This window comes from Leuresthes tenuis, unplaced genomic scaffold, assembly GCF_036924035.1.
Source record: "Leuresthes tenuis unplaced genomic scaffold, fLeuTen1.0.hap1 SCAF_9, whole genome shotgun sequence".
Taxonomy (NCBI): domain Eukaryota; kingdom Metazoa; phylum Chordata; class Actinopteri; order Atheriniformes; family Atherinopsidae; genus Leuresthes; species Leuresthes tenuis.
Window position 1 is genome coordinate 12,522,353 of NW_027325363.1, and position 18,316 is coordinate 12,540,668.

General features: G+C 41.6%; 2 protein-coding genes across 2 annotated transcripts in view; one reads left to right on the forward strand and one right to left on the reverse strand.

The window, feature by feature from the left end:
• Positions 1–5,059, reverse strand: part of ppm1lb (protein phosphatase, Mg2+/Mn2+ dependent, 1Lb) — a 42,755-nt gene extending 37,696 nt beyond the window's left edge. Inside the window, exon 1 of the mRNA XM_072392347.1 lies at positions 4,135–5,059. Coding sequence (XP_072248448.1) covers positions 4,135–4,533 — 399 coding nt within the window. The 5' untranslated portion in view covers positions 4,534–5,059. The remainder of the gene's footprint in view (positions 1–4,134) is intronic.
• A 1,548-nt stretch (positions 5,060–6,607) lies between these two features.
• nmd3 (NMD3 ribosome export adaptor) lies at positions 6,608–16,906 on the forward strand. Its single transcript, XM_072392356.1, has 16 exons — positions 6,608–6,708; positions 7,054–7,145; positions 7,882–8,016; positions 8,164–8,260; positions 8,479–8,559; positions 9,142–9,270; positions 9,976–10,066; positions 10,756–10,834; positions 11,319–11,415; positions 11,984–12,101; positions 14,170–14,315; positions 14,616–14,728; positions 15,245–15,317; positions 15,556–15,662; positions 16,084–16,154; positions 16,334–16,906. Exons 2-16 carry the CDS (start codon positions 7,102–7,104, stop codon positions 16,465–16,467), a joined length of 1,515 nt encoding a protein of 504 aa, XP_072248457.1. The 5' UTR covers positions 6,608–6,708; positions 7,054–7,101; the 3' UTR covers positions 16,468–16,906.
• Positions 16,907–18,316: the final 1,410 nt, after the last annotated feature.

The following is an 18,316-nucleotide window of genomic DNA, read 5'->3' on the forward strand; positions in this document are numbered from 1 at the left end:
CTTCTACAAAGCGATGCAGGGAATTGATAGCAGGCCTACCTTCTCAACAGGCCTTCAAAATTTCCGCCTCACAGTGACGTCATCTCTTCCCAAAGCCAAACGTCAAACTGCCACGTCTCATCTCTACGTGAACTATCAGCATTCATAAAGAAGAAAGCAGCCTCTTCTGACAGCTAGCGACACACATATTGTAAATATTTATGCACTCTCAAGCACACAATAGTGTCCTTGGTCCTCCCTCTTTAATCCTGTAAGGCCAACAGTGTAATTAGTCACATGCAGGGTCTTTCTTTCATCTCTCCAATGAGAGTAAGCTCAGAAGGAATTCAAACTGCTTACTATCTCAACTACATTACCCTCAGTTTCTGGAGTAAAACACCATACTGACATTAAAATACCTGACATTCCAACAAAAGCCTTTTGACTGTGAAGTGCCCTTTTACCTCTGACAAAACAGAGAATCGTGCTGCATGATTCAAAAGTCCTGTTCTGTTAATCTGCAATTAAAGAAATTATTAATAAATGAATAATGAGGTCAAAAATTAAATGCATGGAATAGGAAGCAAAACGTGAACTAAGGCAAAGCCCGGGAGCAGAATTAGGACAGACAGGAGCCGTCTAAAATGGTCATAGCTCCTGTGGTTTAAGAGTTATTTGTGCTTCTTTGTTCTGAGCTTGCCAGTTGCCTCCTTCACAGTTAGAAACCATATCTATCACAACCCACTCTCCAACAAACACCACTGGGCAAAACGACATGAAAGAGTGAGCCACGATGGAACAAGAAATTGTCAGAACAAAAGCCAAAAGGATGGAAAAGCCGACAGAGAGAAGAAGCCCCCGCACTCGAATTTAACGGGCTCGTAAAGAATGTCTTCCATGTACTCTACAGCTGAGGTAATTTTGCAGCGCCTGAAGCGACGGCCTGACAGTGAGATGGGGAGGGGCGAAGAGCTGCCGACACTCTCCATCCCAGTGAGGAACAGATGGATCATGTTGCCGTTAAACGGATGGACAGCCCAGGGTTATCGTTTCCATGCAGGTTATTCTCAAGTGTCAGCTAAAAATCAATCTCCATTTCACAGATTAATCCCCTGACTGATCCAACTTTAATATGATTGAGACTGCAAATGGATATGCTTGGACTAAACACCGATTTCAAACTCTTGTGTGTAAGTGGGTGTGTGGTGCAAAAGGGATATTTTGGAGAGGGGTGGGATTTCCAGGTAGCATTGACTTATGATTGATCTATTATTTAATGGACTGGTTTCAGTGAGACGCTACATAAGCAACAGCACCAAACTTAGGAAGGGCCTACTTTTCCTCATCAGCTTTTCTACTCCCAGCGACCCGAAGGACTCAAGTACTCAAATCACCCGTGACCACGTGATGACCACTGAAAATAGGGCTTGGCCTTTGCTTTAATCCATTTTTATCCATAGTCTACCAGGTGGTCCCATTAGAATTTAAAATGTTATACATCATGCCATGGCAAAAGCTTCAGAACATATCAAACTCAAGAAAAACAGCCAGTGCAGAAGCAGGGTTCGGTTGATCTACACTGCTGTAGAAACAAGGCAGGTTGCAATAAAGGCAAATCTTTAAATATCTTTCATTTCTACAATGACAATTGTTTTGTTATAGTCATTAAATCTCATTAGCCGATACATTCACAACCGAGTGGAAAAGTATTTGAAATTTCTGCCCGTTGAAAAGGTCAGGTAGAGGTCGATGTTCGAGACTTGAACAGCAGTGCGGTTGTTTTAATGACATAAATTATGTTTATGTGGTTTGGATGAGCTAATTTGTGTATGTGAAGTGAAACCAAAGCAGCCAACATCTAACTAACAAGCCAGCCGAGGCAGCCGGTATTCCTGGAGTTGCCTTGGGCCATACAGCGTCCCTCCGCTTTTTCCAACAGCTTCTGGCTAAAAATATAATTGAAATAAAAAAAAAAATTCACCAAATATGAGAAGTTGTTTCTGAAGGCTGCTGTATGGCAACCATGTCAAACACTTCAAAAGAGGACATGGAAATGAAAAGAAGACTATTGTCGCCCGTGGACATTCAATGATGAAACAGTCTCATGCATATATTTTAACCACTGATGCTCCCTCACTCATGCTCTCCTTATTCTAAGTACTTCTGTTGCACTTTTATTCCTTCAAGTTCCCTGGATATGCCTGAAAGCGGTAGCATGGCTAACATGTTAGCTCGGCGATGTCTAAAAATTAACTCCACAGGGGGAAGAAGCATGGAAGAAAAGGTCGTAGGGGAAAAAAAAACAATCCAATGACCACTTTTGGTCAAACACTGCAGCACTCAGCGCCGAGGCCTAAAATCTAATTTCCCTAAAAGTACAACCACCTCAGTGCCTATGGCTGCACTATTTTTAGTATATTATTGTTCAGCTTCAGACTGTGGCAGCCGAAGTCAGAATAGAGTCGCTGTCGGGTCGCCACAGCGGTCCTCAGAGAGCAGAAGTGGCTGATCAAAACATGACTCATGTTGAGAAGAGAAGAGAAGAGAAGTGTGTTTTGTATTCAGTTTGGCTTTGTTGCATCAGTTCTGTCAGCTGAGAGTGTGATTGAAGCCCCCCCCCCCCCAAAAAAAAAACAATGCTAGAGCTGCATAAGTGTTGTCATGTTCTTGTCTAATGGTGGCATCTTCTAAAAGGCTCTGTGTCCCTTTGACCACAGTTTCTCTGATGCCCTGAGCACACTACGACATTAATGCCCTTCTGTCAAACAACACTAAACTCCTCCACGTGATGAGATCCCCATCAGCACTCATTATACGATGCGAGTACTCGTGTTGGTGGAGCAGGCTACCAGGCTTTTGACCGCCTGCGATGCACCTCGCAAGTTCCTGGACTGCGTCTTGCACAGATGTGCCGTTTTTCCAGTAAACTTGGCACTAATGACGTACTAAACAAAGCAGACCAACACGCAGAGGATGGCGACACACAGGCTTGTGATAAACGACCCACTTTAAACTACACTTTGCTTCTGCTGAGGAGCTCAGCTGGCTGTGTGCACGACTCTGTGGCACTTTAGAGTTCAATTGGCTCCTTCCTGCTATAATCATCTTAGATCACACAGGATATGGTAACGCTTTGGCCAGGAAACATGAGTGACTGGTATAGGTATGATTAAAACTATAAATAAACCATATAAATAAAACGGTGCGAGTGTGGGTGAGCACAGGGCTCCAGCAAGACATTACAGGCTCCTGCTGCCTAGGAGAGTCTGGGGCCCCATCTCTGCTTGTTCACAAATACTCTGTAAGAAATGCTTCAGGCTGGGTTACTTATCGCCCTCAGGGCCTCCAAGCTGCCAGTCTTGATGCCTCTTACCTAGTTTGTCCTAATTCAATTAAAAACAAACAAAAAAAAATAAATATCAATGAAATCAGCTGGAATATCAGCTGACATGGCAGAAGACTTGGAGTGTTTCTTACTTTATTAACCAGCCATGAGCCCTTTTGCTAAAGAGAGCCTTTGTGCCAAAATTCAGTTCCATGCCGTCTTCGTTAGTTTAGTTTGACCAGACATGTTGAGTAATCCTGAATCAATTTAGATTTAATCAAATTAGCAGTCAGCAAATCTAATACAGCTCGGAGCGTAATTTGAGCCGAGAGAATAACGAGGACACAGCAGCCAATTTTGCCAAATCAATTTCAAGACATGTCACTTTTTAATAACCAGCAGAAATAGTTGATGCGTAAAGATAAAATCGTTTCAGGAAAAAAAAAAAGACTTGACAGCTGCAGACAGGACTCAGTTTCCCCTCCGATGAGCATCACAGTCATTCTCAACATGTGTCAAACCCAATTATATTTTAATCGTTTTAAGGAAACGGTTCATTATAATAATGGTGCGTTCATCTTAAAAGTGTGAGACGGTTGGTTTCAGCTGAATACGCGAGAGAAAAGCCTTTTTATGTCAATAATTCACAATAAAACACGTCACGTGAAAATCTTCAAGGTATCTTTAGACACTTAAGGGCTCCACGTCTCAGTTTAACAAACCCCCCCTCCGGTTTCCCCACACTCTGATAAATGCGTTGGAGAGACGGAGGGAGAGCAACGTGAAGTCATTCAGACATGGATGCGTCTTTCCCACATCACTGGACTCACCTCTCCTCCGTGGCCATCAAAAACCCCAAAAATAGACGGGTGACTCTTGTTGACGATGTCGGCGAGCACTTCGAACCGGTCCTCCATGTGGTCGCGCCGGCCTTGGATGGAGTACACAGCCGCGTTGTTGCTCTTGAACTCCCAGGTCTTCGAGAACTCCGCGTCCAGGACGTCCAGTCCCCCGAATCTCTCATTCTGCATCATCTCCGCCACTTTCCCCTTAACCATCTTGACCGCATCCCGGCTGGACTTGACGATGGTCTTCACTTCGTCCGTGTGGAAGAAGTAACTCCACAGAGCCAGGCTGATGCACAGCAAGAACAAGGTCTCCGGTCTGAGCAGAAAATAACGCATGATCCGACCTAACAGAGAGAGCAGGGTCATTGTATCCTCTATCATTTATTTACTTACACGCTGGAAATCGCGGCAGGTTGTGTGTCGCGGATTTCACTCCATCTTCGTTAGCGTGTTTGGTTTCGTAGCTGTGGAACAGGTACATTTAACACCGAAAAACATTCAGATTGTACTCGCTGAACGGGTGACACCTCGCTGCATTTTAAAACCGGAGCCACCAAACAGGAGGGTAGAGTGTCACAGACCAGGAGGGAGGGGGGGCAAACACGGTGCTCCAGGAGGGTTCTTCTAGCAAGTAGCCCCGCTGGAGTGAGCCACCAACGGCTGTGCGTTGACCATCTGCTGCGGTCTGAGAACACCGACACCCGGGAATGCCACTGGACGCTCGATTGGACGTCAAATTAAACCAGTAGGCTGGCCAGCAGAGTGGAGTAAAGTTATGGGCAGAACCTCTCCTCGGTCAGCCCTGTCAGAGTTCCCAGTCCTGAAAATAGCGTGAGCTGAAACCCCCACATTCCCGGTGGCCACACTGACTGCGACTGCCTGCTGCTGTTTTTCTTAACTGTGGTGCTGCCTTCAGGTGCAGCTCGTCATGTCCCCGAAGAAGTCGGCAATGCCAGTCAAAATGTATGGTTATGCAAGATTACAACAGTAACACATGCAATGGCTGAAATAAGGTATAAAAGGGCAGAATTGGAGAGGAAAAAAAGTGAGATGCAAATAAACCTTATAGGAGTTACAATTGCGTCAAAGAAAGAGAGACGGAGGAAAAGTGGCTTCTAATGTATGCAAAACTATTAAAAGTTATAAAACAACCAGAAGGAAATGTAAAAAGACCAAAATTGAAGAAAGAAATCAGCAACATATGATGCAAAATGACCACAAAGTGATGTACAAAAGAGAGAGAGAGAGAGAGAGAGAGAAAGGGGAACAATTTAATGTTCCAAATGCGAAGGTGGAGATGCAAAACATTCATACATTGTTTCATGTCTCCTCCTGTCTTCATCTGTTGTACAAAGTCTAATAATGCAGATAAAGATGGTACAAAAACAAATAAGTCAAAGGTAGACGGATCCCAATACGCATTACTGTATTATTTATTTTAAATTATACTAATAAACACTGAAGACTGACCAATAGTCTTTACCTGCTGTTCCAACTAACAATCTGGATAAACAGAGTCCCTATTCAAGATTTCTCCGACGGTAAGTGAAGGCATCCAAACAACTTCCATTGACAGGTGTGCTCAAAGAAACATCGAATTGATCATAAACCGTTCACAAAATCTGATACATAACAGCATACCTGCACTTAGTGTTCGATTACCCAGAGGTCACACATGTCCAGTGGCAATGAATATATTGGCTGAGTGTGAGTTTGTTTATATATTTAGAAATACGGTGAAGTGAAGCACAACGTCAACTAATAAAGTACTTTTTCTGAATTGTTGTTGAATCACCTGAAGTATTCTGCAGTCAAAATACAATAGTAAGCCTCCTGTGTTCTTGTACTATCCCAGTACAGTAGTGTACTATGTAATCCATTCTTCAGTTTAGTTGGTTATTTATGCATTTAATAGCTAAACTATGATAAATGGTTATGGTTGAAGGGGTGAAAAAAATATTCAGGCTTTGTTGTGTAACCTGTTTTTAACTGTACTCTGAGTAAAGAATAACGCTCCAACTCAAACTTACTTGTTACTCAGTCTGGACTTAGTTAAACATATTTTCTGCAGTAATCGAACAAGGCTGCTTGCACATTTGCACATCTACTTTTTTTTTGCATTAAACTATCATTTGTGCATAGAAGTCAATTAGCTTGGTAATATGTACATTACTAAATCACATTTTCTTATCCCACTGTCCATTCCCTTCACACTGGCCTTGCCTTGACTTTGTATTTTGTATTTTTCAAAACAGAAGAATTTCACCATGGTAAGATTAACATTACTTGATTGTAATTTCGTCACTCTTAAGCTGAGACAAGAATTACACAGCGGGGTTTTTTCTAAAGTCTTCTATTCCATTCTGTGTGATTTGAACGTTGTTTGTATTGTATTGTAGTTTGAAAGGTTTCTGAATGTAATTTATTCAGGCACACGAAGATACTCTCGGGGTCCTCGCCTCTTGTGTGACGTCATTCGGTCTCTCTGGCCACGGCTGGGAAAACGTGGGGGACTTGACTTGACGGTGTCGTGGATTTCCCATCAATATTATCGTTGTAAGTTTTGTCAACACTTGGTTTTACTAGTTGTAGCTATGGGAAATGTTTAGTTGACATGTTCTTCATGGCTAAGTTGTGGAATCGTTCCCAAAATTACCGATTTAGCCTCTTATGCTAACTGTTACTGAACGCAGAACATTAGCTCGGTTAGCAACACCAACTCTGCACTGCATCATATTCAGTCTTAGCGTAACTGTCTGTCAGTAAATACTCACAATGATATTATTGTGAACTCTCAGTGAGGTTTCGCTATAGGTTGACATTGTCGTTAACTCCGAGCGTTCTTGCCATTGACAAAGTTTTTTTCTTTTGAGAGTCAGCCTGTCATGTTTCTCTACCCAGGAATCACAAGGCTGCAGATAGATCCACTGATCTGTCAAGCTGACATCAATGGAGTACATGCAAGCTCCTGCTTCCAGCAGCCAGGGGAATATGTAAGTAAAAACGCTGCAGTGTTGAGCAAGCCTTAACAGCAGGTTCCTAAACTAATCACAGATGATATTAGTGCTATCTGTGCTTGCTTTATCAAAAGGTTAACAGTGAGAAAACCCTGTCACATCTGTTCATTATTTTACTGAAGTATCCTTTATTTGTAGTGATTTAAAGGAATAACATCTTAGTTGAATATGGGGGCACCAGATATTTGGTAATCGAAACAAAAATATATATTATTTCAGAGTCTTGTGATGTCATTGTGTTTAAACAGCACTTTGATAAGATATACACACTCAAAACCAGAAAGTGCAGACAGGAGACTAATTACAGGAAAATCCTGAACACATTATTTTGCTCTATGGTGATTTGGTGGCTTGTTTATGCTGTGGGGACAATATGCTGGCATAGTTCAGGTCATTACAAATCCCAGAATCTTTTTTGCTTGATGATTCTACACTGAATGATTCTACCCTGGCCTTCTTCAGGATGACAATGATCCCATGAGGAGATGGGGCATTATTCAAAAAGTGCTCAGTGGAAATCACAGTTTTGTTTACAGCACATCTATAACAGTGCTTGAGGCTCATTGATTACTGTTTTTGTGTTTATCAGTACCACTTATATTTATATTTAAGAGGCAAAAACTCATCGACCACATATTTTGATGCAGCAAGAGGTGTGAATTGCCACAGTAGTGATTTGTCTTTTTAAAAATGTTGCTCATCTCCTCCACAGCCTGTGCTGCACCTGTGGTGTCCCCATTCCTCCCAACCCAGCCAATATGTGTGTGGCCTGCCTACGTACTCAGGTAGACATCTCAGAGGGAATCCCCAAGCAAGTGACGGTGCACTTCTGCAAGCAGTGTGAACGGTTTGTTTTAAACATTCGTTTGCAGTAAAATATCTGTTATTTCTTTTATTTTTCATATCCATGTAATATCAGTGGTTCTCTGTTTGTGCAAAGAAAAAAAATCATGACATATTAAATTGTGAGTGAAGATATTTGTTGTAAATGCAGGTATTTGCAGCCACCAACAACATGGATGCAATGTGCCCTGGAGTCGAGGGAGCTGCTGGCCCTTTGTCTGAAAAAACTGAAGAGCTCAATGACTAAAGTAGGACTGACTCTTACAGACATGATGATTCCAAAGAAAAAAGACATTAAGATGTCATAAAATGTCTCTACCTAAAGCACGTGTTGGATTTTTTTTTCAATTTAAAAAGATGTCATTTTAGGCAATTTATTTGGCACAGGCATAAGATTAAACAGATTCGGGGGTGTTAATATAACGAGAAGGACCTGGTGGAGTCAACACCACCTCTTCTTTCATAGGTGCGTCTCATTGATGCCGGCTTCCTGTGGACAGAGCCTCACTCCAAGAGGATTAAGATGAAAGTCACCATCCAGAAAGAGGTAAGAAAACTGTGGAAAGTGATAAGTGTGGGAGCTTAACATCCAAACTGAGGTGGAAACTGATTGGTGAACTGGGGTAAGCGAGGTTCTTTTTCTATGTGCAAACAGTAGGTGGGTAATTCTTGCAGGTGATAATTGGCAGATGATTGCGTTTTGGTTGTCCTCCATTTAAAAATGGAACGGTAGATTTATTTGTTTATTTTTATCAATAAATATGATGCCCACATGTAATGCTGATATAATTTTACAAAGGAATGGAATCGTATGCACAGCAGAGCACCAGATCAGTCTGATCTTGACAGGGTTTTGTTTGTTTGAGGGTAACGAGTCTTGCCATTGGCTGTCATCTCATCCCCTTGACCTTTAAGGAGAACCTGAGCTGTTCTAGCTTTCAGTGCCAACTCTGTTGTTTGTGCTGATGGAGAGCCTTAAATGCCCCCTGCACATGGAAACATGAAAAACTATTGTTTTTTCATATCAAACAAATTTGTAAATGAATAGTTTGAAGGACAAGGTTTTTGCCATAATTTGCTATTTATTATGAGCAGACGGCGTAACTTGTGGCTGTCGTCACTTCTACAGGTGATGAATGGCGCTATCCTGCAGCAGGTGTTCGTGGTGGAGTTTGTCATCCAGTCCCAGATGTGTGACGACTGCCACCGTGTGGAAGCCAAAGACTTTTGGAAGGCAGTGGTTCAAGTTAGGCAGAAGGTAAGTATCTCTGGTCTACTGAGGGATCTTAGCAATAATTATTATTCCAGGCTGTACATTTGCTTCTTTTTTCTACATTTTCGTGAATGGTTTAATTAATGGTTGTGATTTTATTTTGACACATCTAAATTTGGTTTCCTTGGTAGATGGAAAACTTTAAAAAGGGACCTTATTTAACTTTCAAGACTTCTTCTATAAAACACACAAAACAACATTCTTAGCATTTAGCAGGAAATGTATCTCAAAATACCGAAGTCCCACTCTACAGTGACGTATGGACTAAGTTGAGCTTAAGTTACTGCTACAGAAAGAGCCCTGCGATTCAATAATTCCGAAACATTCTTGTGTGCAGGTTAAGAGTTGCTCTGTACATCAGCGAGCTAAGCTCCCTCACTTATTAGATGAGTCAAGACCCTCTGCATCTGCTTCACAGTAGAAAAGAGTCCCTGAAAAGCTTTTACCCTGAAGCATCTGCACTTAAAGTTTGAATTAACAATCCTCTTCCACTCGCGTGTTTTATGGCTGCTCTTTGTCCCCGGGTTGAATTCAACTTCAGCTGTAGTCGCTCAGGTTCTTTAACTGGAGTATTTTTCAGGGAGGTTAGTGTCAGCAAGTTGTGGCCGATCTGAAGTTCTGCATAAAGACGGGAAGAACATGAATGTCTGTATAATACAGATTGTTGTTTTTGTTTTTTTCCCCTTTTAGACTTTTCATAAAAAGACATTCTACTATTTAGAGCAGCTGATCCTAAAGCATAAACTCCACCAGAATGCCCTCAACATCAAAGAAATTCATGGTAGGTTGATGGCAAATGTATTATTTATTCATGTATAAGAGTATATCTTATTTGGGGGGGGGGGCATGCCTGGTGTTTTTCGAGGACTCTAACCAAGTTGCACTGAAAAGAAGGAACCTCATTTGTAATTTTGTAACTAATGTGGATTTGAACCACGCAGATCATAATGATGTCTCGTGTTAATTACCTCTTCCTGTACCAGACAGCAAACCATGCATGCACATCACTGGCGCCAATCACTTCATACAGCTGTCATCATGTGGGCCTCACAGGGGCATGCGTTGGGCATCTAATCAGTGCGCTGTAATCAGAGCAGGCACTCGATTCCAGTTTCTTGCCATGAAAGTTCACCTCATAGCCTGTTTAGAGACGCTAAGTGCTACTTCACACACATGCACACACACAGTGCACGGAATGACAGCTCAGCAGCTGCTCTCAGTATTCTTGGACAGGAATGTAAAGTGGAGTTTGGCCCTATAGTATAATTCAAATCATTTCCATATCTCAGTGGGACTTAAAAGCTTTATGAAGGTTACAACATGTGGCTGCCATATTTTCTTCCCTCTCCATCCGATTTCCTGTGCACGTTGTTTGCATGCGTATGTGCTTTGTGGCGGTGATGACCCAAGAAGTGCGCCTGTGATGGATTTATTGGTGGGAGAGTGTTTGATATTGCGCTTTTCTCGCAGACGGGATTGATTTTTACTATGGCACCAAGCAGCACGCACAGAAGATGGTTGACTTCTTGCAGTGCACTGTGCCCTGCAGGTGAGTGTTGCTTCAGTCTGTTTACCTGCCCTGAACACAACCTTCAGAACATTCAAGCTGGTGTTCTGGCATTTAGAAGTTCTGTTGCAATCCACACAAATGTATGGGTTGATGTGGAAAACATTTGCTGGCAGATGTTGCCTGCTGTATTAACACATTAAAGAGCTGTGAGGTGTCATTATTCAATTCTGTCAGTACACACAATATATTTCTCTAATAGACTTTGCATACTATCATCTATGTTATGTATGTATATTACCATTCCACTGAATTCAGAGTTCAGCTAATGGGTTATGACCTGCAGCTCAGATAAGTTAAGGTGCACAGTAGGCTTCTCTTCCTCGAGTATAAAACATCTTGCTGCATACATGTCCTTTTTGTGATCTGTCTATCGAGTTGAACATCGATTGTGCTGTGTATCTAGATAATGTAATGGTAAATGAATAATAATTTCTCCATTATTTATTTATTTATTTATTTTTAGGTCTAAGACATCTCAGCGCCTCATCTCTCATGACATCCACTCAAACACGTACAACTACAAGAGCACTTTCTCTATAGAAATCGTTCCTGTGTGCAAGGTATGTCAGCTTTAGCTGCGTAATTCACTGATGCAGTGAAAATCATCCGTATCTGCTCGGCACATCCCCCAGAATTATCATTGCATTTCACCTCTTAAGCCTTCACTTTGTGAGTTTAGTAAATTATATGTAAGAAAGCTGTCTGTTGATCCACTCGGATGCAGATGGAACCCAGAGGCTGGCCAAGAATTTTCATGTTCTAGATGTTTTTTTGACAGTGTCAGGTATCAGAAACACCTGAATTAATAGACTTGGCATTGAAACGTAAGTAAGTAAGGATTCTTGGCTGGTGTGTTCTGTTATTTTCTGTAGCATCTTAATCCTGTTTGACATTTAGCTTTAGTTGAGCCTTTGGAAGTGCTACACAGAGTTTGGGTGTTGTCTCCCAGCATAGTTGAATGACAGGGGACATGCAGGAGCATATTCTGTAAGTGAAAACATGCTTTCTCTTGAGAAACAACCAATTTTGTCCATCTGTAGTTTTTTTTTCTTTTTTTTTTTTCCTAATATCTAATTTTTCCGTCGCCTTAGTTTGACCCCAAGTTGTCTACTTGTGTGTTGTTGCCAGGACAACGTAGTGTGCCTGTCTCCACGGCTGGCGCAGAGCCTGGGGAACATGGGTCAAATCTGTGTGTGCATCCGTGTCACCAGCGCCATTCATCTCATTGATCCTCGCACCCTGCAGAGTGAGTATCACACCAGAGTGCATTTCATCTTCAAGTCTTCCTGTTGAAAAGAAGAAGAAAAAGAAGATGGAGTCAAAAGTCTGTACTGTGCACACATTGCAGCATTGTTATACATCCGTGTTGGTTTCAGACCTCAGTCTGTACGGTCAAATAAGAATTCACTCCATTTCTACATCATCTTCAATCGACATTCATCACAATTTTGCACGGGTGGGGGTCACCACATGTCTGCGTCTGTCTCTTCTAAACATGATGGACAACAGTTCGGACGTTATCCAGTGGAAGAGCAGCTGGGCTTAATAAGTTTGGAGGGATAATTCCTGTTGCTAGTGACGTCTTTGTTTTTTGCTCATGCGAGTGAAATCTGGTATTGGCGACACTAAAAAGAGCAATGCGAACAGGCCAACAAAATTGGAATTGAGCATTAATAATACCTAATTTAAAAAAAATGTGGTATTATTGGATTTCTTAGAGCAATTTGAGTTCAAAGAATCCTAAAACTGATGGGGATTTTTATACGAGTAAGTCAAAGCTACCAAACTGCAAATAAGATGATATTAAAATGTAGGACCGCTGCTCGTGCTCTAATCTGATTGGCTTCAGTGTGTGTCATGTGACAAGGATCAGCCGCACTGGGCTTCTTCATTAGGACAGGATATCTATGTAGTATTTTCACTGGGTTGTCTTCATTTATTTAGTTTAGTTGAATAGTTTCACAGCTGACCCACACTGCAACCAGTCAGATCTTTAAGCTGTTCTTGTCTTTGCTGAAGTCCTTAAAACTTTATCTTTTCATGGAGGTCATTCCTGACTGTTTGACCGTGTGTTTCGGACCTCATTTTGAGGAAGCGCAAAAAGTGGGATTTGACCAATAAGAGACGCTGGAACGAGAACAAATCTTCACTAATACCTGTTTTAGGTGTCAGCCTTCAAGAAGTATTCCTACGTCTGGTTTGATGATCAAACGTTTTAGCAAAATGAAAAAAAATTAAAACAAACCTTTAAAATGTTCCACTCTTAACAACATAGACCAATTATCTTCTCACCAAGCCTTACTAAAGTTCTGAGGGGTTTTGGTGTTAACTGATTAATTTAAATCCAGCATTGTCCAATATCAGCTGTGCTTTGACCAGATCAGTTTACCATGGCAGCTCTGCCCCCCGCTACACGGCTCTTTTCACTGAGCATTTTCAACTGTTGATCATTATTATTATTTTCTTTTTTTCAATTTTTTATAAAATGTCAGAAAAATGTTACAAAATGTCAGAAGGTAATAAAGTTGGTGTCAACAGATATCTTGTTTGTGCAACCAACAGCCTAAAACTGTCTGTAGACTGTTGCATTTGAGTTGGCTTATTTTTAGAGGATCTCAACTTTTCCAATAACTTGGACCTTTGAAGACTTTTGCAATCACCACTTTTGGACCTCGTGTTTGTTCGTGATCATGTTAACATCAACGTTTTGCTCCAAGTTCCATCATCTGAAAATGGGTAATCAGTCCTTTTTTGGAGAGATTTAAAACAAATAAAAGTGCAAAGAACATTTGTGTTTCTTTACAGTATTAAGTGCAGGGTCTGCTCTTCCTGTGAGAGGCGGAGACGCTCCGCAACAGAATTCTAACCTTTTGCAGCAGCACACGTGTTTTTAATTACTCATCAAAGAGACGGCTATTTTTTTATGTAGAAAGTTTCTGAGTTGGTTGCATAGCAGAAAACGCCTCGAGTCTGTTCAGTAATGGCAGTAGCAACAGCAAATAACCTGCGTTTCTGTTTTTCTGCATGTGCACTTCATCTGCAGCGTGAGGGAAATGCATCATTCCAGTCATCTGGAGCATGAACAGAGAGGAAAACTTCCAAACCAATCACACTTCTTACAGTTCATATCTAGATAAAGACACTTAACATATCTCGAAGTTTGCATTTTCAGAAATACCTAAGAGTCATTAGTTCAACTTCAGTGAATAGGAGAAGATACTGAAGCATTTCTGCTTGTTTTTCTTTGCTCTAATGACGAATCTTATCTAAATGGTACAGTTTGTAATGCGTGAATAATCTCTAACATCCTATAGTTGCTGAGGTGGACGGGAACACATACTGGCGTAACGCCTTCAACAGTCTCTGCAACCCACGGCAACTAGAGGAGTTCATCGTTATGGACATCGACATCATCAGAAACCAGAAGCTGGGTGCTGGAGCTGGTACGAGGTCCAATAAGGTAAGGCAGTTTGTGTGTGTTGGTGCAGAACAGATTGCAACATTGCTCTTCTGTAAGAGGCAAAATCAATAGCAGGCCATTACATTATCCCTGAACCTGTATGTGGGACTGAAGCCAAACTGACAGAACCACTCAGGAGTGTTTCTTTTGATGAGAATGAGGTTCCCATCTTTCCTCTGTCTGAATCTTGTGCTATTATTGACGCAACTCCCTGAACCAACTGGAGCAAAACAACAAGAGTAATATTGTTTCACTGGCTTGAAACTGCATTTCTGTTCCCTGTTTGTGTGTTTGTTGCAGCACACGCTGGCTGAGGTGTGGGTCCAGAAAACATCAGAGATGGATACGAGTCAGCAGTATCACTGCCGTACCTTCCTGGGCCACCTGCTCAACATCGGAGACCTGGTGCTTGGGTGGGTGTGCAGGATTGCAGGAGGAGTTGAGATGTCGGTCACAAGACTGATGGCTGGCCTTGAGCTTTAGACTTAGGCCCAAACTCATTTCATCCCTCTGGCCCTACCTCTCGGCTGCTTGCCTTCAGTTTTGTGCTCTCATTTCTTCAAAGGATTGAGGAGCTGTGGTCATTTTTCAGCTTAATCCAAATATGATGGTTTATTTTCTGCATAGGGATCTTTACCTTTAGTAACCTTAGGGCCACTGCCTAGTTTAGGCCCTAAATTGTAGTTGGGGGTCATTTGTGAGGGCAGGTTGGACCTCAAAGTATACTTGACAACCTCCAAAAGAGTTGTTTACATTGCTACAACTTGCATGTCCCTCCCCCTTCTCGCACGGTTGACTGTTGCAAATCGCATTTAAACCATCAGAAGAAGTCCGAAGAACCTGAGTGTTAAGATGTTGTGACAATTTCAGACAAAATGATACAAAGTAAAAAGTTCTGCTTTAATATCCGTTTGTTTTTTACTTTATAGTTATGACTTTGCCAACTCCAACATCAACGATGAGTACCTGAATAAGATGAACCCTCACCATGTTCCTGATGTGGTAAGACTCAGCTGAATATCTCTCGGCATCCTCGGTGTATAAATCCAGGACCCAGTTGATGGTTTTAGTGTGTTTTGTCCACTTGATAAACACTGACCTCTAGTGGCAACATGGAGCACTTATTGTCGATTTGATTACAATCTTGGAGAAACAAATTCCTGCACATAAAAGCAAGAGAAAAACATATCTGAACAACCTTTTGTTCCACTTAATGACTTTTGCGTGTGGACTGTTAAAGGTGCTCATCAAGAAGAGCTACGACCGCAGCAGAAGAGTGAAGCGCAGGAACTGGAAACTACAGGAGATGGCCAGAGATCGTGAAGGCATGGACACAGATGATGAGAGGTAGGCCGTTGCTACGTGTTTAGCTCATGGAGTGAAGGATCATTGCTGCTACAACAGTATTGTGGCGCAGTCAGTCATGCACTTTTGATTTTAGTCTTTTCCCCAAACCCTTACAATTAATGTAAGTTTGTTTGGAGGATTTTGGATCTAGCTGCAATTAAAGCTTTTTTTAGGGCACCATGGAAGTGCCCCAAAATAAGCAAATGATTGTATCCTGAGGTTAATGTCAACCCTATGAGATATTTTTTTCGTAAGTAGTTTTTAAAAAATCTGGGAAAACACTAAAGAGACCTGAAACTGTGCCTTTGGCTTGTTGGTGAATAGTTTGATAATGTGCCAAGAAAATACCAAATGTGCTGCGGTTGTTATTTTCATCTTTTGTGCCACATGGGTTTGCTCTTATTTTGTTTTCTGTGTTCAGACAATACCAGGACTTCCTGGAGGACCTTGAGGAAGATGAGGCTTTGAGGAAGAATGTCAATATCTTCAAAGGTGAGCAGCTTGGGGATGCAGGTGTTTTTCTCCAACAGAATATTAGAAAAAGAAAATCAGAGCTTCCTTTACAGTCTCTGTCTCATTTACTGACAACAGCAGCTTAAGTTTCTGACGAGCCTTGTGCCGTAACATTATTTAGCATGCGATGAGCAGCTGTCGATTGTGTTCTGTTTCAGATGCCTCAAAGATCCCAGTGGAAAGTGACACTGATGATGACGGCGCACCGCGCATTTCCCTGATGGAGATGCTGGAAGAGCTCAGCCTGACAGATGCCACAGGAGGAGAGGGTGCTGATATGATGACGGACTAGCCAGTTGTTACGCTGCCTTCGTGGCTCTGACAGCTAATTTGTCAACAGCAAGTCCGCTGGTGATACAGTTACATTGCCAGTTCTGATTTTGATCTGGCAACCGACTGAGGACTGATGAAAGCACTGACAGTTAATGTTTGATGTTGGTGAAATTCACAGATCCTCTCTGATGACTCGTAATATTCAAACCCCATAAACTGGTATCTGCAGTGATGCCACTTAGCCACAAATGCACTTTCACTGAGAAAGTGTATTTAAAGCGATTTAACTGATCATTGACTACATCTAATTCATCTGTGGAACTTTTTCTACTGTGTACCCTCAACCGTTTCAGCCATTTTGTTAGCACTCATCTTTATCATGTAAAAAGTTTTAAATGATATAGCAATGCAGTGCTTAGATATTCACTTGATCAAAATAAACAATTGCCCCTACACAATTTTTTTTTGGACATTTTCTTTTGTTTTCTGTAGGTCTCCACCAGAGGGAGCTTTGTGCTAAAGAGAAATAGGAAGTTCCTCATGCAAATAGCCACACTTGCAGTAAGCTGAGCCAGGTCATTTAAGGGTGCCATTTGGATACTGTGGGCAGTATGCAAACCCTTACTGGTTTGCAATGCCTGTTCAGCCAGAAAGAGTGCAGATGATCCCTAAATGGCATGATTATGAACAGTCCACCCCTCCAAACCATCCTCAAACCATCCTTTACTGGTACAAACTCACAGATCCAGATGTTATCAAAGTTGCGTTTCTTCATCAGAAATGCACTTCAATCTGAAATGGAGCAAGAAGCAAGAAACTTTAATCAATTTGGAATGATAAAAGAAATAAGTGAAATGTCCCATGTTGGGAAGATTTCATATTTATTTGATATGTTCAAAGTCTAGTGAGTAATTCTAGCTCTTGATTTATTGAAATATGATTATGTTTGGCAGAAGAGAATCCCAACAAAGAAATATAAATCTGGATCACACACAAAATTTGTTAACAGTACTTTTATGGAGGCTATGAAAACTTAATGGAAAGTCGTTTTATTTTCTGTATTTGCATAGCTTGAGTCCAGCAAGAAGCAGCTGTTTTCACACCCACTTGTACATGATTTGGATCCTGGATGAAAAATGTGCCTTTTGTCATAGGGCCTCTCAGGAAAATCTGTTTTCGGCTGGTTTATAGAAACATGAAATGGTTGAATCTGCGAGAAAGTGATGCCGAAATGTTTTTCATGATCTCCGATAAAATCAGATCTGCATGCAAACTGCCTTCTCTGCGAGTTTTTACGAGAATTGTATAACGTAAGGAGTTACTCTAAAAGTTGTTTGTTGTCCTCTGTACAGATATGAGGCCTTCTGGAAACGACACTCCAGAGAAATGTGTGTATCACAAGGTGTGCTAGTCTTTGTGACATGTCTCACATTTTAACTGGAGGGTGGAGGAGAGCCTGTCTCATTTTTCACAAACTTGAGCTGGTTGTTAAGGGTAATCAGATCTACTTGGGAAAGTGAATGAAGTGAATCCATGCCGAGTGTGTGTGTGTGTGTGTGTATACATGTGTGTTTTTGGCCTGAATTTTTTTGCACAAACTGAACCCTTGTGACAGAAAATGCTTTACTTTCAGCCACCTTAACCGAGAGTTTCTTGTATTACGCACCCGGTAGCAACATGACAAAAGCGATGTTGGGAGTGTGATCTGGAAGCCTCTGGAGGCTGCTACATTGATCTGAATAATGATTTCCAAGGTTGGTGCAGCAGATCGATTCACAGTGACCACACTGTCCCTGGCATTTCAAACCAGTCCTCTTCTTTATGACGCTAACAAAATATTGCATAGTGTATCCAAGCATAACTGTTGT